Source organism: Heloderma suspectum, chromosome 6 (genome assembly GCF_057233095.1).
Source record: "Heloderma suspectum isolate Gila_16-S chromosome 6, 16-S_ref, whole genome shotgun sequence".
Taxonomy (NCBI): Eukaryota; Metazoa; Chordata; class Lepidosauria; order Squamata; family Helodermatidae; genus Heloderma; species Heloderma suspectum.
The window spans coordinates 52,196,140-52,223,106 of NC_139463.1; the positions used below are offsets into that span (position 1 = coordinate 52,196,140).

The 26,967-nt window shown below is 48.6% G+C and overlaps 1 protein-coding gene across 1 annotated transcript in view; it reads right to left on the reverse strand.

Moving 5' to 3' along the window:
• EFTUD2 (elongation factor Tu GTP binding domain containing 2) overlaps positions 1–26,967 on the reverse strand; it is a 71,381-nt gene that overhangs the window by 24,944 nt on the left and 19,470 nt on the right. The window contains exons 6-13 of the mRNA XM_084804318.1: positions 22,962–23,027; positions 21,566–21,601; positions 19,644–19,734; positions 15,015–15,097; positions 10,572–10,738; positions 9,010–9,134; positions 7,521–7,584; positions 5,286–5,376 (exon numbers count right to left, since the gene is read on the reverse strand). Of these exons, the coding sequence (XP_084660444.1) occupies positions 5,286–5,376; positions 7,521–7,584; positions 9,010–9,134; positions 10,572–10,738; positions 15,015–15,097; positions 19,644–19,734; positions 21,566–21,601; positions 22,962–23,027 (723 nt within the window). The remainder of the gene's footprint in view (positions 1–5,285; positions 5,377–7,520; positions 7,585–9,009; positions 9,135–10,571; positions 10,739–15,014; positions 15,098–19,643; positions 19,735–21,565; positions 21,602–22,961; positions 23,028–26,967) is intronic.

Genomic DNA, 26,967 nt, shown 5'->3' on the forward strand with positions numbered 1-26,967 from the left:
TAAGCACAATCCTCAGATTTCCTGTGAGCTTCATCAAGTGAAATTCTCCTCTCCCCACTGCCTGCAGCGTTGTTTCCCAAACAAAGCGTCAGCCCCGGTCCAGGCCTTAACCCTTTCCACCCCGTCTTCCCCGGGATGTTTTCGACGAGGAGGCCAACCAGCTCCCCCCCCCCCACCGCCCCTTTAACTGTGCCATTAACCCAATCCCGGGAGCCACCATCCCGGCGGGCCGGTTGTATTCTATGTCAGAGCCAGAACCTGGAGCTCTGCAGGAGTTTTTGGACACAAACCACTGCCGCGGTTTCATTCGCCCCTCCACCTCCCCTGCCTGTGCTCCTACGATGTTGGTTCACAAAAATACGGGGGAGCTCCATCTGGTGCATGACTACCGAGCCCTCAACTCCATCACTATCCCTGACAAATACCCCCTCCCCGATCCCCGAGATGCTTGAGCGCCTGGGGCGAGCCAAGATTTTCACCAAATTGGACCTGCGTGGTGCCTACAATCTGATTCGCAGCCGGGAGGGGAATGAGTGGCAGACCTGTTTCGGAACCCAGTACGGAGCGTATGAATACTTAGTTATGCCTTTTGGGCTCACCTGTGCCCCCCCCCCCATTTTCGCGCTTTATGAATGCCATCTTCTGGGACTACCTGGACACTTTTCTCATTGTTTATCTCGATGTTTTGCTTATATTCTCTTTTGACCCCCACGCCCACTGGCTTCATGTCATGGCCGTCTTACAGAGCCTCCAGAAACACCGTCTTTGTCAAGCTGGAGAAATGTGCATTTGACTTGACATCCTTGGACTATCTCGGTTACATTATTTCAGCAGATGGCATCAAGATGGATCCTGCAAAGGTCCAAGCCGTCCTTTCATGGCAGGCTCCATCCACAAAGAAGGACTTGCAATGTTTCCTGGGCTTTGCCAATTTCTACAGAAAGTTCCTGCCCGGCTATGCAAGACTGACATCTCCTCTCACAGACCTCCCTAAGGGCAGGAAATCCCCTTTTCATTGGACTGCCTCTGCCCAACAGTCTTTCGAGGAACTTAAAAGGCTTTTTAGTTCTGAGCCATTCATGTTACATCCTGACCCGAGGAGGCCTTTTGTAGTGCAAAGAGATGCCTCTGACTATGCGGTGGGGGCTGTGCTTTTCCAGCCAGGTCAGGCAGGTGGAGAGTTGCAACCCTGACCCTATCACTCCAGGAAATTAAACATGTCCAAGTGGAATTATATCATCTGGGAGAAGGAACTGTTAGAGATTAAGTCCGCCTTAGAGACGTGGCGTCATCTTCCAGAGGGGGCACAGCACCCCATCGAAGTCAGAACTGACCATCGCAACCTGGAACATCTCCAAACAGCCCGCGCCTTAAATCAGCGGCAGATTAGGTGGTCTTTGGTTTTTCCCCGATTTAACCTGAAAATCCACCATGTGAGAGCCACCGGCAATCAACAGGCGGACGCTCTCTCTCGTAAGGCAGACCTCCAGGCAGGGAGTGAGGAGAGCCCCTCTCCCGCTCTGATTCTTCCCCCCGAAAGTCTGGCGGCTGCAGTGGTGTGTTGCTCTTGGGAGGAGCTCCTTCACGCTGAACAAGCTCGGGATTCTTTTGTCCGCGGGAAGGTGGAGGAATTGGGGCTAGCCTCTAACACCCCCAAGTCTACCCCCTTCTCCCTGCAAGGCGGGCTGCTTTACCATTCAGGCTGGGTGTATGTGCCTTCTAGACCCCTCCATGAAAAGGTCCTCCATCAGTGCCACGATTCCCCCACTGCTGAGCATTTTGGCTTTGCCAAGACCCTACACGGAGTAACACGGGATTTTTGGTGGCCCCGAGTGTGTCGGGACGTCAAGACCTATGTCACCTCCTGCACAACCTGTCAGCAGGCGAAAGGCCAATCGGGCAAACCTGCGGGCTTACTTCACCCCCTGCCTACTCCCTCAGGCCCTTGAAAGTTACTCTCCCTCGACTTCATCACCAACTTTCCTCACTCACAAGGTAAGACCACCATTCTGGTGGTAGTGGATTTATTTTCTAAGATGGCTCACTTCATACCATGCTCCAGGCTGCCCATGGCCAGGGAGACGGCAGAGCTCTTTTTGTCACATGTTTTCCGGCTCCATGGATGGCCGGAGGGACTTATTTTGGATCGGGGGGCCCAATTCACAGCCCATTTCTGGAGGGAGCTACTTGGGCTACTCAATGTGACGCTAAGGCTTTCCTCTGCTCACCACCCCCAGATGGATGGTCAGACCGAATGCACCAATGCGACTTTAGAACAATACTTACGCTGTTACGTAATCTACCAACAAAACGACTGGTTTTCCCTGCTGCCTCTGGCAGAATTTGGTTATAACAATGCATGTCATACCTCAACCCACCAAACTCCCTTCTTTGCCAATTTTGGGTACCATCCCAAGGCTTTCCCCTCCTCGCTTGGTCCGGCCTCGGTACCCGCAGCCCATGAGTTTTTGGAGGAGTTGCACTCTGTGCACCACCTTTTATGGGACTCCATCGAACAAGCGAAAGCAGCATACAAAGAAACTGCGGACTGGCGTCGCTAGGCCGGCCCGCCCCTGCAGCTGGGGGACTGGGTTTGGTTGTCCACCCAATACCTCCCCTCTCGCTCTCCCACGAAGAAGCTCGCAGCCCGTTTGACGGGTCCTTTCCAGATTACGGCCCAGATTAACCCTGTCGCTTTTCACCTGGCTCTTCCCCTCTCCATGAAGGTGCATCTTGTTTTTCATCGCTCCTTGCTTTCCCCCCTGGTCTCTGGAGACCCCCATCGCTCAGTCTGCTCCCCCACGCCTCCAGTGCTGGGGGGGGGGGGAGTTTGAAGTCGCTAACATCCTGGACTCATGCCTTTCCTGCGGGCGCCTACAATATTTGCTGGACTTGACGAGCCTAGGGGTATGGCCCAGACGGGCGCTCCTGGGAACCTGCTGAATATGTGCATGCCCCTTTGCTGCTGAGACGCTTCCACCAACAATACCCCCACAAGCCTGGGGCCCCAGTGAGGGAGCAAGAAGGGGGATGATGTCAGGGTTGGATCTGAGCCCATAGAGTCCCAAAGCAGCTCTGATTCTGAGGAGGAGATACAATCCGTGGGAGAGGAACCCTCTTAGGTTTCAGAGGTGCAGCTGGAGGGGGAATCCCCCCCCCGCTCACATTCCTGGGAGCGACACTGACCCTGGCATGGAAAGGGAGGGACAACTTGAGCTTTTAGACGCCAGGCACAGGCACAAGCGAGAGGTGGTGGGAACCGAGCTGAAGCGCTCAGCCCGGTTGGCATGACATCAGCAACTGAGCCCCGAGGCCCCACGGAAAAGGGGGAGAATTTCCCCTCCTACTCCTTAAGTTCGGAGTGTTGCCGCGCTTTTCTCCAAACGGAGACCAACTGACGTCCTAACTCCTAGAAACCCTGATAGGCCGTTCCTTTGTATTTCCTCTGAGTCTGAGGCAATTAGCATCTCATTAGGTTGAATGGAAATAAAGCTTTGGAAAGCAGCCCTTTTGTCTGACTGTTGATTCTGGCTACTGGAGGGTTCAGAAGACAACAGGGGCATTCCTGACAACTGAGTCATTAAAAACATCCCTTTCTGTGTTACATTCTGAACTACTTTTAAATTGAATATGGCTTTTCAGTCGTATTAATATTTTTTTGCCAGTGTGTTTTAATGTGAGCAATAAACAGCTCTGAGCTATTTTTTTTTGAAGAAAAGCAATACTTTAATAAAGTGATCACTTAATACAGACACAGAGAGGTTCAGTAATGCAGGACTAGGAAGATAAACTCCTATCTAAAATAGATTGATATCCTGCCTTCTGAAATATTTGTTCGTGTGAATGTAACAGGAGCTGAGCCCACTCATGCCTACCCCTTCCCAGAATGCTTTTGCCCACCAAAGGAGAGTATGACTATTTGCACTATAGGAAGCAGAGCTGATTATTCCCACATGATTTCACTGAGCATGATCCTTGGAAGAGGGAGGAGGCAGCATTATGCATTCCTGAAGTGTGCATGAGCAGTACAGATGTCAGGCATGCTCTCCTGAATAACCCCAAGAGAAGCATAGGGTTGGAAGGGTCTTTGAGGTCACCTAGAGCAACCCCCAGCACAATACAGGATCCAGCTACAGCATCCCTGTCAGATGGCAAGCCTCTGCTTAAATCACTCTAATGTAGGAGAGCCCACCACCTCCCATAGCTTGTTCCACTATGTTTCTCCTAATGCTTCCTGCAACTGCTGCTTCCCTGCAATTTCCACCCGCTGGAGCAACATAGTACAAATCTGCTCCGTCACCCACATGACAGCCCTTCAGATATTTGAAGACCGCTATCATCTCTTTCCTTAGCCCTTTCTTCTCCAGGGTAAATATACTGTCTTCTCATAATCATATGAGCATGGCCTTTGACATACACACAGAAGCCTGTGCATCCTGACTCTCTCACAGAGATGCATTTTCTCTTATTTAATAATAGCTCTCTCCCTATTGCACACCCATTACATATCCAGGCAGAGCTGTGTACACTGTGTTACAAAGAAGTTATAGTTCTGTGCCCAGGGAATCCAAATTCTGCATCAAGAAAAGCCGAATTCAGCATCCTGTATAAATGATCCAAATTGAACAAAATTGCATAACCTCTCATTTTGCATAATTTACAATGGTTTTGCTAATTATGGGAGAGGCAAATACACTGATGCCTTTCCCCACAACCACCACCTTTCTGACTTCTGAGAATTCAGCAGTCACTGCCTGCATATTTTCAAACGTATCTTTGTAGCCATAAGAGCTAGAAATATACACACACACACACACACACACACACACACATATTTTAATGAAATCTAAGGTTCTCAGAAAGCTGAACTCTACACCCATCACCATATTCTGTGCTTTTTCTGTCATGTCATGGAACTGTAGCACACACCCAAATCCCTTTGCAATAAGCTATAATAGACTGGACCAGAGCCAGACACAGGGAGAACACATACACAAATCTCTCTCTCTGGGAAGGGAGGGATATATTTCCTCCTCTGTCCATCTTCCTCCCAGAAATGACTACATCTCTCATATTGTAAAAGAAGTCTACGTTACCAACATTGACAATCAGGGGTTCTGTATATATCTACCAGGTTTTTACTGGTATTATCTGTTTTTATACTATTTTTATTGAACATTTAGTTATTGCTTTTCTATGGTATCTTGCATGGTTTTATTTTGTTTTTATATTGCATGCCATTAAAAATGAGTGTTTTTAAGAAAGAAAGAAATAAAGGACAGTACCTGAGCCAGTATCTTATAGAGAGGTTCAAGGATGAATTCGACAAAGCTCCGCTGGGAGCTGCTGGTCGGGGCCTTTTTAGTGAACTTTCTCCTGGAAAATACAAGGTGATGTGTAACTGGTTCTGAATGATATAGTTCAGCAAGCCTAATTAACTTTCCTGGTGGTTGTATCTGGATGCCTAAGAAAATTTCTAAGCAAGTACTAAGACAATTAATCCGAAAAACAAACAAAAAACCAAATAACTTTCATTCTCCCAACCATGAGGACTAGAAAACATGGGAAATGTGAGAATAATTGCTACTAGAAATTCCCTTTTTTTTTTCTTTTGTCAACTTCTCGGACTGGATACTGGGCAGCATGAAACCATACCTATTAAATTTTTTCCCTTGGGATGATTCAGTGGATGGGCTTGATTCAATGGATGGGATTGATTCAATGGATGGGCTTTACAGCCATATGTGGGGTTCAGAAGCCCTTTTCCTGGAGCATGCAACTTGGCTTGTTCATTCATCTTTTCCATCCCACTGCACTGATCTATGTTCATTTGGGGGCGGGGTAGGGAGGAAGATGCACGAAAATGTTATGCATTTTTATATGCATTTTAGTGTGAAATATCAATTTAATACACAGTTTGGAACATTTTTTAAGCCAAAAACTTTATCACAAAATTTGGACTAATGTGAAATTGGAAGGAAAAATGTGCTCCAATCTGCATATTCGTTTGGGAGGCGTGACTCAGGTCAGTTCACCTCAAAAGGCGGACCAAATGAAATTCTCAAGCACCCTTAGAAAGAAAGCAGTCATCTCGGGGGGGGGGGGGGGGGGCTCCACGGGCTGATGTCCGCAGGCCACGCCCATTCTGCCCTTCTCCATGCTGCGCAGAGGATGGGACGCGGCCAGTGCTGCGAAGGGCAGCTGTTCCTCCCTGCGCCAGCTGGCTCCCCAGCTTTGGGTGGCAGACTGGGAAGTCCTCTGCCACCCACACGCCTACTGGTACTTGGGAGTGGGGAAAAGTGCGCAGGAGAATCCCAGCTGACCTTAGACTGGAGAGAACAGCAGCGATGCCTCCAGGGGGTGAGGCCTAGAGGCCAAACCCGATCTCCTAGAGGGATCCAAGGAGGCTCTGTGGGGCTGCATGGGGAACCTCCATTGGCCAGATTAGGCCTGTTGGCCAGAGATTCCCCATACCTAGTCTAAACATGCATGGGGATGCCTATAGTACCCCGGGGTGGCCTTCCCCAACCTAGTGTCCTCCTCATGTTGGACTACAACTCCCATCATCCCCAGACAGCACGGCCATTGGTGGTGCTGGCTAGAGATGATGGGAACTATATGTCAGGGTTGGATCGGAGCCCAGAGAGGCCCAACGCAGTTCTGATTCTGAGGAAGAGTTAGAAACCGCGGGAGAGGAACCCGCGCACGTTTCAGAGGAGCAGCCAGGGGACAGCCCCTCCCGGTACACATTCCTGAGAGTGATAGTGACCCTGGCAGGGAGAGGGCGGAGCAACAGCAGTTTCTGGACGCTAGACACCGGCGCACCTTCAAGCGCGAGATGGCGGGCGCTGAGAGGAGGCGCTCAGCCCCCTTGGCACAACGGCAACAGCTGCGCCCCGATGCCCCACGGGAAAAGGGTGGACTCTCTCCTCCTAGCCCATAAGTACAGAGGTTTCTCGCCTTCCCCTCCAAACGGAGATCAACTGATTCCCAAGGCTAGAACCCCCGAGTAGGCAGCTCTCTTAAGTCTCACTCGTAGGATCAAGCAATTAGCATCTGTAAGCATCATTAGGTTGAATGGGAATAAAGCCTTGGAAAAGAGCCCAACTGTCTGTGTGTTGATTCTGGCTACCTGAGGATTTCAGAAGGCAGCAGTGGCGACCTCCTGACACTATAGTCCAACACACCTGGAAGGCATCAGGTTGGGAAAGGCTGCACTAGGGTGTGCATGTGTGAATGATCTGCCTTGGAACAGGAGGTTGTCCAACATAACCAAGAGTCACGAGTATAATTTAAGGGAGCTCCATGCAATACAAATATCTGCAAACTTGTTGCACCAGACAGAGAGTCCAAGGAGAGAAACTGCCTGACTGCTTCTCAATCTCTTCTCTCAGCATGCACATTTGGTATCCTAAATATAATGCATGCAATGTCTGAATGCTGAATTTACTCAGCCTAGGTAAAACTGCAATGGAAAAAGACCACCAACAAGCAGACAATAAAAGATAGCCATTCCTTACGTCTTGGGGTTGAAGTAGATGTCCCCCCAAAGCCGCTTGGCAAACTCCTGGTAATTGATGTCTCCTGTCATGGAGAGAAGGGAAAAAGAGGTGTCACCTGTGCTGCTGGCCCTTTTGTGGGGCTGCTGTCGCTTGGGTTAAAGCGCAGTCAGTGTGAAGGATCAGATTGGCAGCTTTATCTTCAGCAGCAGGATGCTTTGAAGCTGCATCATTCCTTTCCCTTTGATCTCCACCGACCCAACTCGGCAAGTGAAGGGACAAACGGAGGCAAGGTTGGACTGGATCAGCAAAGGGTTTCCAGGAAGGCAAGAAATGGCTTGAGGGGGAGGAAGAGTGTGCTCCAGGCAACAGGACCAACACAGCAGGGTGTGAGAGATCAGTGTAGGCCCAACAGCATTGATACAGCGCCTCACACCATCCTCACAACAGCCCCCAAAGGCAGGCCAGCATGACTACCCCCATACTGCACATGGAAATGGCTGAGGATGGTGGGCTTGCCTGAGAGCACTTAATGAGCTCGTGCCATGGGGCAAAATGAGAACTGAGGACTTCCTGGTCCATAGCTCTCTCCTTTTTCAGCCACTAGCTTTCTTGTGTGGAATGGAAAGAGCCAAGAAGAAGCGAAGTAAAGACAAAGAAGAAAATACAGGACTGGGATATGAAAGTGTAGAGCTCCAAAAGCAAAGACCAGGATTGCCAAGGAAACCTCCCATGCTGTTCACCTGTAAACTAAGGGACTCCAGTTCGGAAGGTTTGTTAAACCCTTGCTGAGCAGCCTGCTTTGGCAAGCAGAAACCTGATTTTTAAGACTTGCTTTTCTCTTTTTTAAAAATGAAAGCCTGACTCTCAAAGGAAGCAAATCAAAAGGCAGCCAGCAGAGTTACTTTAAAAAGATTCCTGAATAACAAAAGAGCAAGACCTTTCTCATAACCTACAGCACAAATACAGAGGCTTCCAACCCCAAGAATAAATCTCTCATGAAGAGGCAGCCAGGTTCTCAACTAAACCGTATTGCTTCTTTGGAAGCTGTGTGTAAAGCAGTATCATAGAAGGCCACGTAGCCTCAGCCTTTTAGTTTCTACAGTTCCCTAACATGTATGACTAAGGGGGACTGAATGCTTATACGGGAGAAAGTAACAAGGTGTACTCAGGGACATTACTGGGGAAGCAGACTAACCAGATTCCTGTCTCTGATGACTCCAGCCACTGAACATCACAGCTGCTTACCTGCACAGCCCCTTCGCTTCATCAGTGGGAGTCCCCATTGTTGGGTTTCTCAGGTGTGATGGGAACTGGCATATATAAATATATACATATACACAAACACACAATACGTAGGTAAGTCTCAACACAGAAAAGACTAAAAATATAACACACATATACTTAAGTAAACTGGGATTGGATTTCACAATACGGGTGAGCCTTTCAGACAGAGTCAAACGAGAGCCATGATTTCCTGATGCTTACACACGTTCTGGCTGACCCTTACCATACATGTCAGTGTAGATCTTGGCAAAGGAACCCAGCGTGAAACAGATGCTGTACTGGGAGCTGGCAAAGCAGACATTGCCCAGGAGTGGAGAAAGGATCAGGTTCTCGTCTGTGGAATACATGCTGAAAACAAAGAAGCAGTTTTAAAGTCAGACACCTGCTTCTTGCTTAAGAGGATGACAACCATGCATAAAACAGAGGATGCAAGCTCTCAGTGACAGATTCACTGTTGTGGGTTAACTGTAATCCGTGAGAGCAAATTTAATTTGGTGAAACAGCTAAAGGCACATTTGCTCAGTTTTTCAGACTGCAATCCTATACACTTACCTGGTTGTAAGACCCACTGAACACAGTGGGACTTACTTCTGAGTAAACATGCACAGGATTGTGCTATTGTGGTTGCTGTAATAGGAAATGAAACAATATTAAAAACAAGTGGTTGATTTTGTTTACAGAATTAAGTTCTGTCACATTTCTTCCAAAATCTTCCAATCCAGTAATCCACTAACTGGATTTTGATTAAATGCATTTTAACATTTAACCAATTAAGGGCACAATCCTATGCATGTTTAGACAGAAAAAAGGCATACAACTCCCAGCATGCCCCGGCCACCTGAGCAACTGATATATTCCCAGCCACCTGAGCAACAGATTCAAGCATCACCATCACGCTTCCCCCTGGCCCTCTTCCCTCCCAATCCCTTTTTTGGGGTCTCCTGTCTTTTTTTTAGACAGGGAGACTGTCTGATTGCTGATTTCTGTACTTAGAGTCTTTTGCCTGAAGAGTGGGATATAAATGCTCTGAATGAATACATAAATAAAATGTCAATTCTTTAATTTATTTAGGGCGCAATCCTATGGCTGCTAGTCAGCAGCTAGACAGCCATAGGATAGGTCATTTCCCGGAGAACCAACCCCCACCCCTTCCCACGCCACCTCGTAGGCAGCAAGCATCGCCCTGTGCTCTGCACTCGTAAGAGCAGTGCGGAGTGGCGAAAACAGGGCGTTCCCAGGGGCAGGGTGGGGCAGTTGGAAATGCTGGTACAACACATCCTACATGTCGTCCAGCTGCTGCTTCCTGCGCCCCAAGGTCCCACAGCTAGACACCCGAAATCAGCTGTCTAGCCACGAACGCAGCGTGGGGAGAGTGAGGAGATCCACACCTCACCACTCCTCCCTCCCTGCACTGGATAGGTCACTCCCTAAAGAATTAGCTCTGTCAAGCAAAAATGACAAAACCTTGGCACAGATAAAATTCATCTTTAAGGAGTGATGCGGTGGCGGGGCAGGGGAAAAACCAAGATTACAGAATTTCTAAATTTAGAGGGGCTCAAGTGGCTGCTCTTCAACAGGCCTTTACCTAGATTTAGATGAGTAAATATAAATCTAGGTGAACATTTAGGATTTTCTTATAAAAGAAAAACAGGTGTGGGTCTCACCAATTTTGTCAATTTTTAAAAATCAACATAGTGAGCAGAGTGCAGCTTTGAATCCACAGCTACAACCCATGACCTGCCCATGGCACTCAAAAAGACATTAGAAATGCTGGCCTTTCTATACCTGATTAAGCCATTGACTTCATCCACTATGTGTCGCAGCTTGTAATAGGCATCAGTAGGAGGTAGCTTCAGTTCCAGTATCAGACGGTCAATCTTGTTAATACACACAGTCACTGCCAACCTCTCCTGCACTGCATGCTTGATCAACCGCTCTGTGTTGAGCATGACCTACGGGGACACAAAGTACAAGAGGGTGCCAGGTGGGGTGTAAAGAACCTGCTGGGAGAGCAGCCTGCAGGAGCATCTATGCTCAACAACCAGCAAGAAGTTCATGTTTAGAACATGTGCTTAATGCAGCATTACTTCCTTCAAGCCTGCCCCGCCCAATTTATTTTATTTATTAATTAAATTTCTTAATCGCCCATCTGGCCGGCCAGCCAGACACTCTGGTCAATGTGCAATAATACAAACAGTTTAAAAACAATAAAATTACACATTAAAACATCATTTACTAAAATTTCCCTAGCTCACCCCAAATGCCTGCCTGAACAACCACATTTTCAACGCATGGCAGAAGCTCATTAAAAAGGGGGCATGGTGGAGTTCCCTAGGAAGGGAGTTCCACAGAGTGGGGGCCACCACACAGAAGGCCCTCCCCCTTGTCCTCACCAGCCCAGCTGTCCTGGCTGATGGGACAGAGAGAAGGCCATCTGAGGCTGATCTTGTTGAGCGGCCTGTCTGGTGTTGCTGGAGGCACTCCTTAAAATAGGCTGGGCCAGAACCATATAGGGTTTTAAAGGTCAAAACCAACACCTTAAATTTGGCCCGGAAAACAACTGGTAACCAGTGTACCGGAGCACCGGTCCTTCAGCACCGGAGTGATGTGATCTCACTGGCGCTGCCTTTAATCAGGCGAGCCACCGCGTTCTGTACCAGCTGCAGCTTCCGAACTGTCTTCAAGGGTAACCCCACATACAGCGCATTACAGTAGTCTAAACGAGAGGAGACCAGGGCATGTACTACCGATGGGAGCAGATGGTTGGGAAGGTAGGGGTGCAGCCGCCGTATCAGATGGAGTTGGTACAGCGCTGTCCGGCTCACAGCTGACACCTGAGCCTCCATGGGCAGCTGGGAGTCTGAAATGACCCCCGGTCTGTGGACCTGGTCTTTCAAGGGTAGCCATACCCCATTCGACACCAGGTCGACATCCCCCAACCTCCTCTTGTCTCCTACCAAAAGTACCTCAGTCTTGTCAGGGTTCAGCTTCAGCTTATTCCTCCCCATCCAGCCACTCACCGTCTCCAGACATTTGGACAGGGATTCTACGGCCAACCTTGGTGAAGATTTCAACGAGAGGTAGAGCTGCGTATCATCCGCATATTGATGACACCGCACCCCAAACCTCCTGATGATAGCCCCCAGCGGCTTCACATAGATGTTAAATAGCATCGGGGAGAGGATGGAGCCCTGTGGCACCCCACAAGTGAGCGGCCACGGGTCTGAAACCTCTCCCAGTTCTACCCTCTGGTACCTGCCAGAGAGGAAGGACCGGAACCACCATAGTACAGTGTCTCCTATGCCCGACCCCTCCAGGCAGTCCAGGAGGATACCATGGTCAACAGTATCAAAAGCTGCTGAGAGGTCGAGGAGAACAAGGAACATTCACCCCTATCCAAAGCCCTCCTTATATGATCCACCAAGGCGACCAAGGCCATTTCTGTCCAATGCCCAGGCCTGAAGCCCAACTGAAATTGATCTAGATATTTGGCTTCTTCCAAGTGTGCCTTCAACTGCATCGCCACCACCCGCTCAATCACCTTGCTCAAAAATGGCAGATTTGAAACTGGGCGAAAGTTGTTCAGGACTTGGGGATCAAAGGAGGGCTTTTTAAAGAGCGGTCTTATCACTGCCTCCTTGAGAGCTGATGGCATCACTCCCTCCTCAAGGGAGGTGTTCACCACCGCCCTGATCCCCTCACCCAGCCTCTCTCTGCAGCTCATAATGAGCCAAGATGGGCAAGGATCAAGTAAGCAGGTGGTCGGCCTTACAGATGAAAGGACCTTGTCCACTTCATCAGAAGGAAGAAGCTGGAACCGATCCCACAAAACTGGTTTGCCACAGACCACCTCTCGCTCCCTAACTGTATTCACGGCGCATGGAATAACACCCCTGATCCAATCAATGTTATATGCAAAGTGCCTTACCAATGCTCCAGCGGTTCCGGAGCAACTGGACCGACCAGGCTCCGGACCACTTGGAACAGCCTCCTGGGACAGCACTCTGCGGATGCGATAGAAGCAGCATAATATTCCTTTTTTGCTGCCTTCACCACCACGTGACAGGCTGAAGATACAGCTCTAGCCCGTGTCTGATCGTCTTTGGAGCGAGATGTCTGCCACCAGCACTCTAGCCATCTCACCTCCTGCTTCAGGGCTTGTAACCACAGACTGAACCATGGTGCAGTTCAAACCCTGTTCGGGGGGGGGAGAGCGTTTTGGACCCAGCCAATCTAATGCCCCAGTGATTGCGGCATTCCAGCCACCAATCAGGGTCTCGACCAAGTGGCCATTGGAGAGCCTCAGAGAATCCCCAAGCGCTTTCAGGAATCCATTCGGATCCATAAGACGCCTGGGGCGGACCATTTTAATGGGTCCTCCACCCCTGTGGAGGGGTTGTGGAACCAAGAAGTCCAATGTCACCAGATAGTGATCTGACCATGACAAGAGGGTGGTGGATATACCCCCGACTTCCAGATCACTTCCTGCTTCTCCAGAAACAAACACAAGGTCTAGCGCATGACCGGCTGCATGGGTGGGCCCAGTTGGAATAGGGTACAGCTCCCAGGAAGCCATGGTCTCCATGAAGTCCCAAGGTGCCCCCGTGAGGATGGCCTCTGAATGTACACTGAAGTCCCCCAACACCAATAAGTTAGGGGACTGCACATCAGAGACCACCTCAAGCACCTCGGCCAGGGAGTCAGTCGTGCAGCGGGGTGGGCAGTACACAAGCAGAATCCTTAAGACTGCCCTTTGGGCCCAACCTCCAGTACATGCACTCAGCAACCTTGGTCTCACGGAGAAGGGGTCTGGTGAAGACCAAGGACTCCTGGTAGATAACAGCCACTCCCCTGCCCTGATCCCCAGCCCTCGGCTGCTGTGCATACGAAAATCCGGCTGGGCACATGGCTGCAAGAGTTGGAGCAGCAGCCTCGGCCAGCCAATAACATTTGACAAAAATAAAAACTATCATGTGAGGAAATGAGGGTGCAAAAGAGGTAAGTATATTATATTTTATGGTGCAGTGGCGTGTAGGCCTGTGCAAAGACACGCGAGAGAGACAGGCGTTAGAAGGGGCTCCACTCAAAGGAGGAAGCTGTGAGTACTGCACTGGGAAGGAGGCTGTTCCCCAGGGTTTGGGGAGAGAGAGGGAATCCTCACTGGTGGGAAGTGCCTCCTCTGGGTCGGTGGACAGGGATATCAACTTTCGGTGACAGTGAAGTGGGAGGGGGCCTCCCTTCCATTCTCAGATCAACCCTAACTAGTATCCAATGGTTTAATCAGGTAGCAGAGGGTTGGACCTTTGCTGTGTACAAGATCGAGCCTAACACCAGCATAAAAAGAGAGGAAAACAGAGCAGTTTTCAGTTTTATGAAAACTGATATTTATTTATATTTTTATTTATTTATATTATATTTATTTATTTATATTTATATATATTTATATTTTTATTCGTCTTATGGATCCGAATGGATTCCTGAAACTCTTCCTGGTGCCGGCTGTGTCCCTCCGGGCAGTGCACAAAGCCAGTGACTCAGGCAGCACCGGGAGGAGTGGCTGCTCCTTCCAGCGCCAGCCAAGTCTTTTTCTCCGTGCCTCTCCCAGCATGGAGAAAGGCGGGGGGGGGGGGGTGCTGATGAAATTTGCGGAGCGTCTGGCGAGGGGCAATTCGGGCCCCAACCAAAATAAATTCTGCACCTTGCTCTAGAAAGATCATCCATCAACAAAAAACAAACAAAAAACCTTTAATAATGTTCAGCAGCGGCCACATCTCCCTTGTCACATCCAGTACTGCCTGCAGCTTCAGCACAGCTTTCTGTGCTCTGACAGATGCCTGGTGAGTCTTTCCTTGAAACCTCTAAAGATGGAGATCCTATACATTTCTACAGGCCAAAGTATTCCCGTAGTGCACAAATTACTTCTGAACTTTAACCAGACTCAATTTTCCTGTCATTTAAACCTGCTGCTTGTCCTGTTCTCAGTAGATACTGTGAATAATTCTTCCTTCTCCCATTTTAAGTAAGCTAATTTTGAGTCTCGTCATTTATGTTTAACATTCTGGATTCAAAATCTGTCAGAAACTGACCATTTTTGATGCAGAATTCCAGGGGTCCTGGTTAAAATTTGTAACTGCAGACAAGCCCTTTTCCAAGATAATCCTCCTGTTTGCTCACATTCTGTGTGAAGGGGGAGAGAATCCCAGCCTAAGAGAAAGCGCACACACTCACCCCCTCGGCAGCATCGATGAAGAGCACCACGCCATCGGAAATGCGAAGCCCTGCTGTGACCTCGTCAGAGAAATTCACGTGACCTTCAAGGAGTTAAAAACAAGCAACCACCAGACGTGGAAAGTCACCACCTGTGCCTCATACAGAAGGGGGCTAACTGGAGCCTGAGAAGCTGTCCACTGGCCTGTTGTGGTTCACAAACTCCTAATGTTGTAAGCCAAAGGCTTCACGCCCCACAGCAGTAAGGAGCTGCTGCTAGTGCTGAAACAATCCTGTGTGGTTTGCTGACTTTCAGTATTCAGCAAATTCATTAGAACAGTAATTCAGCACAGCTTTTCAAGATGAAGGGGGCATGCATTTACTCCAGTAATTAGCTGTAATCATACATCACTATTTCCCTAACTAAAGGGCTTCGTGCTCAAACTGAAACAGCTCTCAGAAGCTCCAAAAACTTGGAGGAGCCAATTTTCTAAGAGTGGTGCTAGATCTCAAGCCTACCTGGAATTCCTTGGTATTCAGGAGTGGTACATAGTTGGTGCTTGGGGGGTGCACTCTGCACATGCACAAACCATTTTTAAAATAACTAAAATAACAGGGTGTAAAAGAGTTGTCTGGAAGGAAAGCTCCTTCAACACAAAAGAGGTCTGCTGTACTATGTATATCTAGGTAAAGTCACCTGGGCATTGGCAGAGATGACCAGAAGGATGATCTCATTAGTAGTATTGTAAAAGATTTGCAAAAACAGGTACTTAAGGTGGGGCTGCCAGAGGCTGTTCAGGAAGGAGCCTGTGGGAAGGAGGACCAGCCAGCTGCACCAGGTGGATCCTGAGCCTGCTTCTGCCCCCGCCAAACAGGTACTTAAGGCGGGGCTGCCAGAGGCAGCGCCTCGGCGTCGCACTTGGGAGTCGCACGGAACAGCACCTGAAGACCCACCCACCTGCCTCTCCAGAGACACCAGCAGCCACAGATACCAGCAGCAAATAGCAGCAGCAGAGGGCAGCAGCTTTAAAGACCAGGGAGAAAGGGGCAAACGTGGATTTTATCTGCTCCTTCTTAGTTGCTGTTTTCTTTTATCTCTTATCTTTTATATTCTTTTATACTGTTGAACATTTTATACTCTAACATTTTAATATGTGCCTGGGAGGACTATTGGGCAACTCAGGGGGTCGGGGAGGTGCCACCATAACTGTGGTCATGGGCAGGGGGAGGTATGGTGCTGGGGGATTAACAGGCCAGCTGAGGAGAAGAGGGGCTAGACACCTTACAGCTGTCCCCTCTTCTGGTTCTTCCCCCAACCTGATGGTTCCTGGCAGCCTTACCCGTCTGCCCTCAGGTCTGGTGGTGCTGCTGCTGAATGCCAGGTTAGCCAAAAATAAAATCTCCCTCATCCATGATTTGATTGTGGATGTGGGGGCTGACCTGGTATGTATTACTGAGACCTGGGTGGGGGAACTGGGAGGGGTCACTCTCTCCCAGCCATGCCCTCCTGGGTACTCGGTGCAGCACCAACACCGACTTGAGGGTCGGGGAGGGGGGGTTGCCGTGGTCTATAGGAATTCAATCTCCCTCTCCAGGCTTCCTGCTCATTCGAGTGCAAATCTTGAGTATTTTTACCTTGTGTTGGGTACCCAGGACAGATTAGGGATTCTGTTGGTGTACTGCCCACCCCGCTGCCCTGCCTGAGCTGATGGAGGTGGTCCCGGACTTGGTGTTGAGGACCCCTAGGATGATGGTCCTTGGGGATCTCAACTTCCATGCTGAGGCCGCTGTATCCAGGGCGGCTCAGGACTTCATGGCCGCCACGACAACCATGGGGCTGCCCCAACATGTCATCGGCCCAACGCATATAAAAGGACACACACTTGATCTGGTTTTCTCGACTGGGCAGGAGGATGGTGATCTGAAAGTGGAGGAATTAACATCTGTCCCTTTGTCATGGTCAGATCACACCTGCTGAGGTTTAGACTCCTGGCAGCCTTCCCCCTCTGCAAGGGTGGGGAACCTATTAAAATGGTCCGCCCCCGGAGATTAATGGATTCTGATGGATTCCAGAGGGCTCTGGGGGATTTTCCTGCTGGTATGGCTGGTGCTCCTGTCGAAGCCCAGGTCACTCTGTGGAATGCAGAGATGACTCGGGCGGTTGACACGATTGCGCCCAAGCGCCCTCTCCCTCTGAGCAGAGCCCGGCCAGCTCCTTGGTATACACCTGAGCTGAGAGCAACGAAGCAGGAGGGGAGGACGGCTAGAACGCAGGTGGAGGAAAACTTGTGCTGAGTCTGACCCAACACAGGTAAGAGCCCACTATCAAGCCTAAACTGTGGCGGTGAGGGTGGCAAAGAGACAGTTCTTTTCCACCAGCATTGCATCTTCTCAGTGTCGTCCAGCCGAGATTTTCTGGTTCGTGGCCTGTTACATTCTGGGCCAGGGAGAGAGAAGGTGGAACCCTTGGTGGCACGCTGTGACGAGTCTGCACGGCACTTTGAAGATAAAGTCGCTCAGATTCGTCATGAATTGGACACCACCATTAATGCAGTTCCATTGGCAGAGGCGTTCAGAGCACTGTCTGGTCCAGTTTTATTGGATGAGTTTCAGTTACTGAGGCCTGAGGATGTGGACAAGGTGCTTGGCCAAGTCCAATCGACCACTTGTATGCTTGACCCTTGCCCTTCATGGCTTATTAAATCAAACAAGGAGGGGATGTCTGGCTGGGTCCAGGAGGTTGTAAATTCCTCCTTGAGAGAGGGAGTGGTGCCTGCCGCTTTAAAAGAGGTGGTAATTAGACCACTCCTGAAAAAGACTAACCTGGGCCCAGAGGATGTTAATAATTATAGGCCAGTGGCCAACATCCCCTTCCTGAGCAAGGTGCTTGAGCAGGTGGTTGTAGGACAGCTCCAGGCACTGTTGAATGAAATGGATTATCTAGATCCATTTCTATCAGGCTTCAGGCATGGTTTTGGAATGGAAACTGCCTTGGTCACCCTGTGGGATGACCTCTGCCGGGAGAGGGACAGGGGTAGTGCGACCCTGTTGATTCTCCTGGACCTCTCAGCGGCTTTCGATACCATCGACCATGGTATCCTTCTGGATAGGTTGTCTGGGTTGGGAGTTGGAGGCACTGAATTACAGTGGTTCCGCTCCTGCTTGGATGGCCGATTCCAGAAGGTGGTGCTGGGGGATTATTGCTCTGTGCCATGGCAATTGTGCCATGGGGTTCCACAGGGCTCTATTTTATCCCCTATGCTGTTTAACATCTACATGAAACCGCTAGGGGAGGTTATCCGGAGATGTGGGCTGAGGTGCCATCAATATGCGGATGACACCCAGCTCTACCTCTTTCTCATCAAACTCAGGTGAGGCAGTGGCTGTTCTGAATCAGTGCCTGGGCATGGTAATGGACTGGATGAGGACCAGTACACTGAAACTCAATCCAGACAAGACGGAGGTACTGTTAGTGGGTGGTTCATCTGTCCGGCTAGGTGATATTCAACCTGTCCTGGAGGGGGTTGAACTCCCCCTAAAGGATCACGTTCGTAGTTTGGGGGTGCTTTTGGATCCAGACCTGTCACTTGAGGCACAGGTGAACTCAGTGGCATGGAGCACTTCTTATCAGCTTAGGCTGGTATACCAACTACACCCTTATCTGGACAGAGATAGCCTAGCTACAGTTACCCACGCTCTGATAACTTCTCGTCTGGATTACTGCAATGCGTTATATGTGGGGCTGCCTTTGAAAACGGTCCAGAAACTTCAGCTGGTCCAAAATAGGGCAACAAGATTGTTAACAGGGACTGGCCTGCGAGCTCATATTACACCAGTACTTTTTCAGCTGCACTGGCTGCCAGTCCATTTCCGGGCCCGATTCAAAGTGCTGGTATTAACATTTAAAGCCCTTAATGGCTTGGGGCCAGGTTTTCTGAAGGATCGCCTCCTCCCATATGTGCCTGCCCGGACCTTAAGATCATCGTCAGCGCCCTTCTCCGTGAGCCCCTTGCCAAAAGAAGTGAGGCAGGTGGCTACTAGGAGGAGGGCTTTTTCTGCTGTGGCAGCCTGGCTCTGGAATGAGCTTCCTAGCGAGGTTCGCCTGGCACCTACATTGTATTCCTTTTGGCGCCAGGTGAAGACCTTTTTATTTTCCCAAGCATTTTAGCATTTTAGCTTTCTAAACTTTTAGCTTTGCTGTTTTAAAAATCTGTATTTTAAACTCCTGCACTGCTTCTAGGTTTTATTGTGATTGTATTGTTATATTGTGGTTTTAATGTTCTATATATTTTAAATTGTTTTATTGTGTGTTGTTTGGTTTTAATTTTTGTGAACTGTCCAGAGAGCTTCAGCTATTGGGCGGTATAGAAATGAAATGAATAAATAAATAAACTGATTTAGTAAATGATGGAATGAAGGAGTTCACTACTGCCAATTGCCCTTGAAGAAGGAAACAGTGTTCCCAAAATGCCCTGGGCCTGAGCTTTTTTTTCCCTTTTTTTTTTTTGCACTTCTGAGAAAAGCTTCAGCTCAGATTGTTGCATGCTACTCACAGTACAAGTGGCTTTCAGATCACAATTTTAGGAGGCTCTCTTTTCAAAAATAGCCTTTAAAAATTTCCCACTGAGTCTCCTGGCCTGCTCAACTCACCGGGGGTGTCCATGATATTGAAGAGAAATGATTTGCCCTTAGTGTCTGGGAGAACAATGGTCACTGGTGTGCTCTTGATTCCAACTCCCCTCTGGAAAGGAAAGAATGGGAACCGAAATCACGTTTCGCCTGAAAATGGAGACCATGATGCAACAGGGCAAGAACAGTAGCAGTGGGGTAACAGAAAGATGCCTGCATTCTGGGACAGCAACACTGACAAATTACTATGGATATCTGTTACCAGGCATGGAATTTGACATCATGAGAAACCCAGAGATGGAGAAAGATTTGAGGAGACTTCCCCTGTGATTACTTGAGATGCCAGCCTTGCTAGAGATTCGGCACACACGGTACATACAGGCTGGACTTCTCTGCAATGCTCAGTGCTGCCGGACTCCCTTCTCATCCAAGTGCATCCCCTTGCTGGCTCCCTGATGTGCCTTGCTCCTAACGTTCTTCACTTCCTTCCTCACAGCTAAGCCAGCAGAGCTCCCTGGCACAAGTAGCAGTAGTAATTTATTTTATTTAGAATTAGCAGCTGGCTTTAAAAAAGAGGGTGGACAAAGTCAAGAGATTTAGAATATCCCCCTTTATGCTGAGCCAGTGGGGTGCAGACAGGCAGGTATGTGGGAAACGCAGAAAACTCAAATCCCAGGCGGCCCTGAGCAAGTCTCTCTCAGCTTGAACTCGCTCACAACATTGTGAAAAAGGCTAAAATGCTGCGCTGGGCTTTTAGGAGAAAAGGTGGCAGAGTGCAGCTGCAATTAATAAACAACTGCTGAGAGTTGGAAGGCAGAGAACAGAGTGTTCTACTTCCGATTCTATGCTCTGCTAGCAGCACCCTGCACAGCGCTTTCAGTGATCTTCCAGTGGTCTACCATCCAAGCACTGATGCCGTCCACGCCTGCTGTACTTCAACGGTGTTAGAGTCTCAAATGGCCCTTGACCAATCAGAGTATTCCACTGCTACTCTTTGTTGCTAAAGCTTCTAACAGCATGAGGACAGAATGATGGCACTCTGGGCAAAGATCTTGGGGTTGTGGTGGGTCACAGTGAAAACATTAACTCAGTGTGGACAACAGGCAAATTCTACACTAGGGATCGTTACGAAAGGGAATATAGCCCTCATACAAAACTTTACTGAGGCCACATTTGGAATGCTAGCTGCTCCTTCCCCAAAAGGGCATGAATAGAGCGGGAACAGGTGCAGAAGGGGGCAACCAACGTGCTAAAGGGGTTGAAACGTCTCCCTGACAAGGAGAGGCTAAAGCTTTTTGAATTTTTTAGTTTAGAAAAAGGGACGACAGAAGACAGATAGAGTTTGTAAATTGATACATGGTGTGGAAAAAGTGGAGAGAAAAAAGAGTTTCTCATATAACACTAGGAACTCCACCTCCTCCAATGAAACTGACCGACAGGGTGTTCTGATGAGACAAGAAGTACTTCTACACACAACATTTAATGAATATAGAATTTGCTGCCACAAGATGTGGCAATGGCCACCAACTTAGATAGCGTAAAAGGGGATTAGACAAATTCATGGAGGAAATATCTATTCATGGCTATTAAGTCATGATGGCTACACAGAACCTCTAGGTTCATAGGCTATGTGCTACTAACAGCAGTCAGTCTATTGCCCTCAAACTCTGCTTGTGGGCTTCCCAGAAGTGGGAAACAGAATTCTGGATGGCGAAAAGATGGCCATTTTGTCTGATTCAGCTCTTATGCTCTTGATTGGTTTAACTGAGACTAATTGTGGTATGAATTATATCGTTTTTTGCAGCTTCTAGGGCCTGTTGCAGAACTATACCGTTTAAAATAAGTAACTCCAAACAGAATGCAGGAAGTGTGTGGGATTAGGCCCTGGGACTTTCAAATGGGCTTAAACCGGTGTGTAGTTTCAGCAAAGTAGATATCCTTACCTCTTGCTCAGTGAACAGTATATCTGTATAGCAAAGCTGAAAGAAACAAACACAAATCACTCAGAGGCTGGATCACCACAGGTGGACTATTTTCATCTACCTTATCTTATGTTTGCTCACCTCTGGCTTGTCAGAGCAAGAATAGAGGGAGGGGAAAAGAAAAGAAAAACTGTGGGTGAGATAGTTTGTTTACCCAATTATTGGGGGAGCAAGAGGAATCAGCCCAGTGAGATTTGCAGAAAAAATGGGAAGAGGGGTGCCTGTACATGATCAGGTCACATGAGAGGTCACTGTAGATGAGCAATATAAATGAAAGACAGGTCAGCTTATAACCTCTTTTGGAGATGGTAGGAAACCAAGTGTTAGGTAATGGCCGCTTGCTAAGTAAGGCTGTTAACTACTAGAAAGGGCCAGGCTGCACTGAGAGAGACATGGACCCAGTTCTTCCTGATGCAGTAACCCTGTGTCTCAGTTGTACTACTTCAGACTACAGCAGGAGGCGCCCATGACCGAATGCTCCTCTGTACAAACAAAAAATCCTTCCGCATGGAAAATAAGCATGTAAGGGAAACGCGTTCCAGCCTAGCATTCTCCCTAGCAAGCTAGTTTGATGTGTGTGTGTGTGTGTGTGTGTGTGTAGTTCCTAAGTAAGGAGCATTTAAGTCACGTGATTCCCCAGCTACAGTCTGACGTAGCACAGGTCTACCACCTTGGCGAGAACTAAGCCTTGGCTAGGAGACAGTTCACCAGGAAACTGCCTGATGAACTGCCTGATGAGCAGGAAACTGCCACTTGTTCTTTCTTGTTCCCTGTTGTAATTGTCATACCCTGTGTATATACACCATTTTAATGTATAATTTAGGTATAAACACACAGTTTTTATGTATAAAAGCTTATCAGGCTGCAATGATAATCAATTTTAAAACATTTAATTTGACTAACAAGGTGCACCCCCGTTAATAGGGCAGCAAATTTATTTTCAAATATTATTTTTAATACAACTTCTTTAAAAAAACTGTCGATGACAAATGGCTTCTTAGAAGAGACATTCCTCCTTTTCTCTCATAGGAATGGAATGCCTCTTCCTGTTATAACACTGGTGCACAACATCTAAAAACAAAGACATATGCTTCTTGCTTCAGAACTTGTTTTTACTCATACACAATTTTATACTCATTTGATCAATTAACAGCACAATCCTAGACATGTCTACTCAGAAGTGAGTCCCACTGAGTTATGAGACTTACTCCCAGGTAAATGTGTATAGGATTGCAGCCTTAGTCTATTAATCAAACTCCACGAGTAATCAGCTTCGATTTCTTTAACTGTGTGACAGCTCATCTATAACTATGTTTTGACCACAATACCATAAACCCCCCTCCCTAAGGTAACTTACATCCTGGTCGTACCGTTTCCTGATCTCAGGATGAGTCTGTTCAATCAGGCAATCCACAAAGCAGGTCTGAAAGGCACCAGAGAAGCAAAAGTGAAAAAATGGCAGGACGTACATCCACTAGCGTGGAGGTGCAGAACCTCAGGCCCAGTGGCCCAATCTGGCCCTGCAGGGTTTCCCAGAAGGCCCCGCCCCCTTTCCTCAACCACCAATCGCTTGGCAGCTTCCAGAGTTTGTGCAGTTTTCTCCTCACTCTAAGAGGCTGACATGCCCCTCTGAAGGCTGAGCCACTGGCACCCTCCAATAGGCTGGTATTTTTGCCCCACGCCTCTTGCCTTCAGCCTGCCCGCCACTGGCACGTGCCTTCCAAGAGCTTCTCTGAAATGGAATTCAGCCCTTGGGCTGAAACAGGTTCTGCACTCCAGAACTAGCTAAATCTCCCCAACCCAAGAGGCACAAGGACATTGTATCTCTGGCTCTTCTCAGCCAGACCCAATGTGGACCAAGAAAACTCCTAACTCAAGGACTGCAATGTGAAATTCTGTGCTATTCAGAACATCTGGGCTGGTAAAGGCCAGTTAAAAACATCAACAACGTATTTTATTGTTTTAATTGTTGTGAACTGCCCAGAGAGCTTCAACTATTGAGCAGTATAGAAATGTAATACAAAAATAAATGATTCTTTTTTTTAAGGACACAATCCTATGCATGTTTAGGCAGGAAAAATGTCCCAGCATTCCCCAGCCAGCCATGCTAGGAGTTGTAAGACTTTGTTCTGTCTAAGCACGCACAGGATTGCACACTTAATAGATGTGTATACCACTTCCTATATTTAAAATGTGTATCTGTAAGTGGTTTGCAAGATCAAAATACATTAAATACACTGTGATATACATTAAAATACAATTAAAACGTAATAATTGCTAAAACATTTATACAAAACATTAACTGAAAAATTAAAACCAATATTCACAACACCATAATTAACAAACCAGGCAGCACACTCGCTCAGGGAAGGCTTGGTGAAGGCATGGGTCTTTGATGCCTAAAGCAAGCTCCAGCTGGTGCCTCCTGAACCCCAGAGGGAGGGTATCCCACAAGGTGGGTGCCACTGCGGAGAAGGCCAGGCTGCAAGATGGCAATCCGGAGGCCACGGCACAACCGGCAAGGCCTCCCCACGGTCCTCGTGATCACACAGGTCCCCAGCTGTTCAGGGCATTACATGTCCGTGGCAAGACGGCACGTTTCGCCCCTCGGCTCACAGGCAGCCAGCGCAGCCGCTTCAGCACGGCTGCAACACCCATGTGGCCAGCCGCCCTGCTCAGCTCTGGGCTGTCACATTCTGACCAGCAGCAGCTTCCAGACCAAGCAGGAGGACAGCCCCACACAAAGCGCCTCACGGCGATCTCGACGCGAGGCTGCCAACGCGTAGACTGCTGCGGGCAGCTGTCCCTGGCCGGGGAGGGCACAGCCGACGCACCAGCTGGAGCCGGCAGCAGGTGCTCCTCAGCGCAGAAGTCACTTGGGCCTCCAACGCCGATGAACCCAGGAGCACCCCCAAGCCGCACGCCGGTTCTTTCTGTGGGAGCGCAGCCCCATCCGGATCAGGGTGTTGTTGTTCAGTTGTGACTCTTCGTGATCCCATGGACCACAGCACGCCAGGCCTTCCTGTCCTGCACTCTCTCCCGGAGCGTGCTCAAGTCCGTATTCATTGCATCGGTGATGCTATCTAGCCACCTCATCCTCTGCCATCCCCTTCTCCTTTTGCCTTCAGTCTTTCCCAGCATCAGGGTCTTTTCCACTGACTTTTCTCTTCACATTTGGTGGCCAAAATATTTGAGCTTCAGCTTCAGTCTCTGTCCTTCCAATGAGCAGTCAGGGTTGATTTCCTTTAGGATGGACTGATTTGACCTCCTTGCAGTCCAGGGGACTCATAAGAGTCTTCTCCAGCACCACAGTTCGAAGGCATCAATTCTTCGGCGCTCAGCCTTCCTTACAGTCCAGCTCTCACAGCCATACGTTGCTACTGGGAAAACCATAGCTTTGATTATACGAATCTTTGTCGGCAAGGTGATGTCTCTGCTTCGTACTATGCTGTCTAGGTTTGCCATAGCTTTCCTCCCCAGGAGCAAGCGTCTTTTAATTTCATGGCTACAGTCACCGTCTGCGGTGATCTTGGAGCCCAAGAAAATAAAATCTGTCACTGCTGCCATTTCTTCCCTTTCCATATGCCAGGAAGTGATGGGGCCAGATGCCATGATCTTCGTTTTTTTAATGTTGAGTTTCAAACCAGCTTTTGCACTCTCCTCTTTCACCCTCAACAAGAGGCTCTTTAGATCCTCTTCGCTTTCTGCCATTAAGGTGGTATCATCAGCAGCTCCCCAATTCCCGTACCTGGGAATCCCCTACCCACAGTGTCTCCACCTTGTCAGGATGGGACTGTTTGCTTTGGCCCTCACCCAACCCAACACAGCATCTAGGCACCTGGTTCAGAACATGCATGGATTCTCCCAATTCAGATGTCAGAGAAATAGAGCTGTGTGTCATCAGCATACCAATGACACCTTTCCCCAAATCTCCTAATGATCATGCCCAGTAGCTTCATATAGATATTAAATAGCACCGGGGATAAGATGTAACCCTGCGGCACTATGCGGCATAAATGCCAGGGAGCCGAGGCACAGTCACCCAACACTACTTTCTGGCACTGTTCCCACAAGTAGGAGCAGAACCATTATAGCAGTGCCTCCAATTCCCAGTTCACAGAGATGATTCAAAAGAATACCGTGGTGGACGGTATCAAAAGGCCCTGAGAGAGCAAGCAAGATCAACAGAGTCGCACTCCTGTCTCTCTTCCACAAGAGGTCATCTATCAGGGGTACCCAAAGGGAAGGAAAGGGAGGTGTACAAAACATGGGAATCTTTCCACTAAGAGCTTCACCTTTGTTTAATTTATTTAGCTTAATATAGCACTTAATTTTAACAGCAGCTCTCAAAGCAGTCTGTGGTAAAACAGTTAAAGCAACAAAGCAATATAAAATGATTAATCAGCAACAAATTAAGTTCAGGAAACACTTTAGTAAAAACAATCCAGTACAAGCCCAGTCTAATACAAGTTCACAATTCCAGCAAGCAAGATGCCATCAGAAATATCATTTTTTGCTGCCTTGTAAAAGCAGAGAGGGAGGTAGACAAGGGAACCTCCCTGGGCAGGGATTTCAAGAGCTGGGATGCCACCACTGAGAGCACCCTAGATCTTGTGGTCACCTGTTGTACTTCAGGGGGCAGGAACCCCAGCAACAGGACCTCCTGTGAAGATTTTAATATCCTGGACAGGAAATATGGAAGGAGGCATTTCAAGTAGATAGGGCCCAGGTCAAGCAGGACTTTTGCAGCACCTTACATGGTACCAGGAAACCAGTACAGTTGTTCAAATATAATATGGTCCTGGTCAGGAGTCTGGCTACTACATTCTGGACCAGTTGTAATTTCCAAATAGTCTTCAAGGGCAGCCCCATGTAGAGTTAATCAAGAGTTTATCGAGGCATGAATTGTGAAGATTACCACTTTTTGAGAAGCATGGTGCGCCACACCTGGCCACGGCCACCACGACTGCCTCAAGCAGCAAGTCTGGCACCAGCAGCAGCCACAAACTGAGGACTGGCTCCTTCAGAGAGGCTGTGACACCATCAAGAGTAAGCCACCCACCTACTCTGTGATCAAGTGTTTTGCTTACCATCAACAAATCCGGACTGAGCATCTATTTCATAGAATCATAGAATAGTCGGGTTGGAAGGGGCCTACAAGGCCATCGAGTCCAACCCCCTGGTCAATGCAGGAATCCAAGTCAGAGCATCCCCCACAGATGGCTGTCCAGCCTCAGCTTGAATGCCTCCAGTGTGGGAGAGCCCACCACCTCCCTAGGTCATTGGTTCCATTGTTTACTAGCCCTCTTTCACCATTACTGACACCAGATATCTACTGCCACGTTAGGATTTGAGGTAAGGGA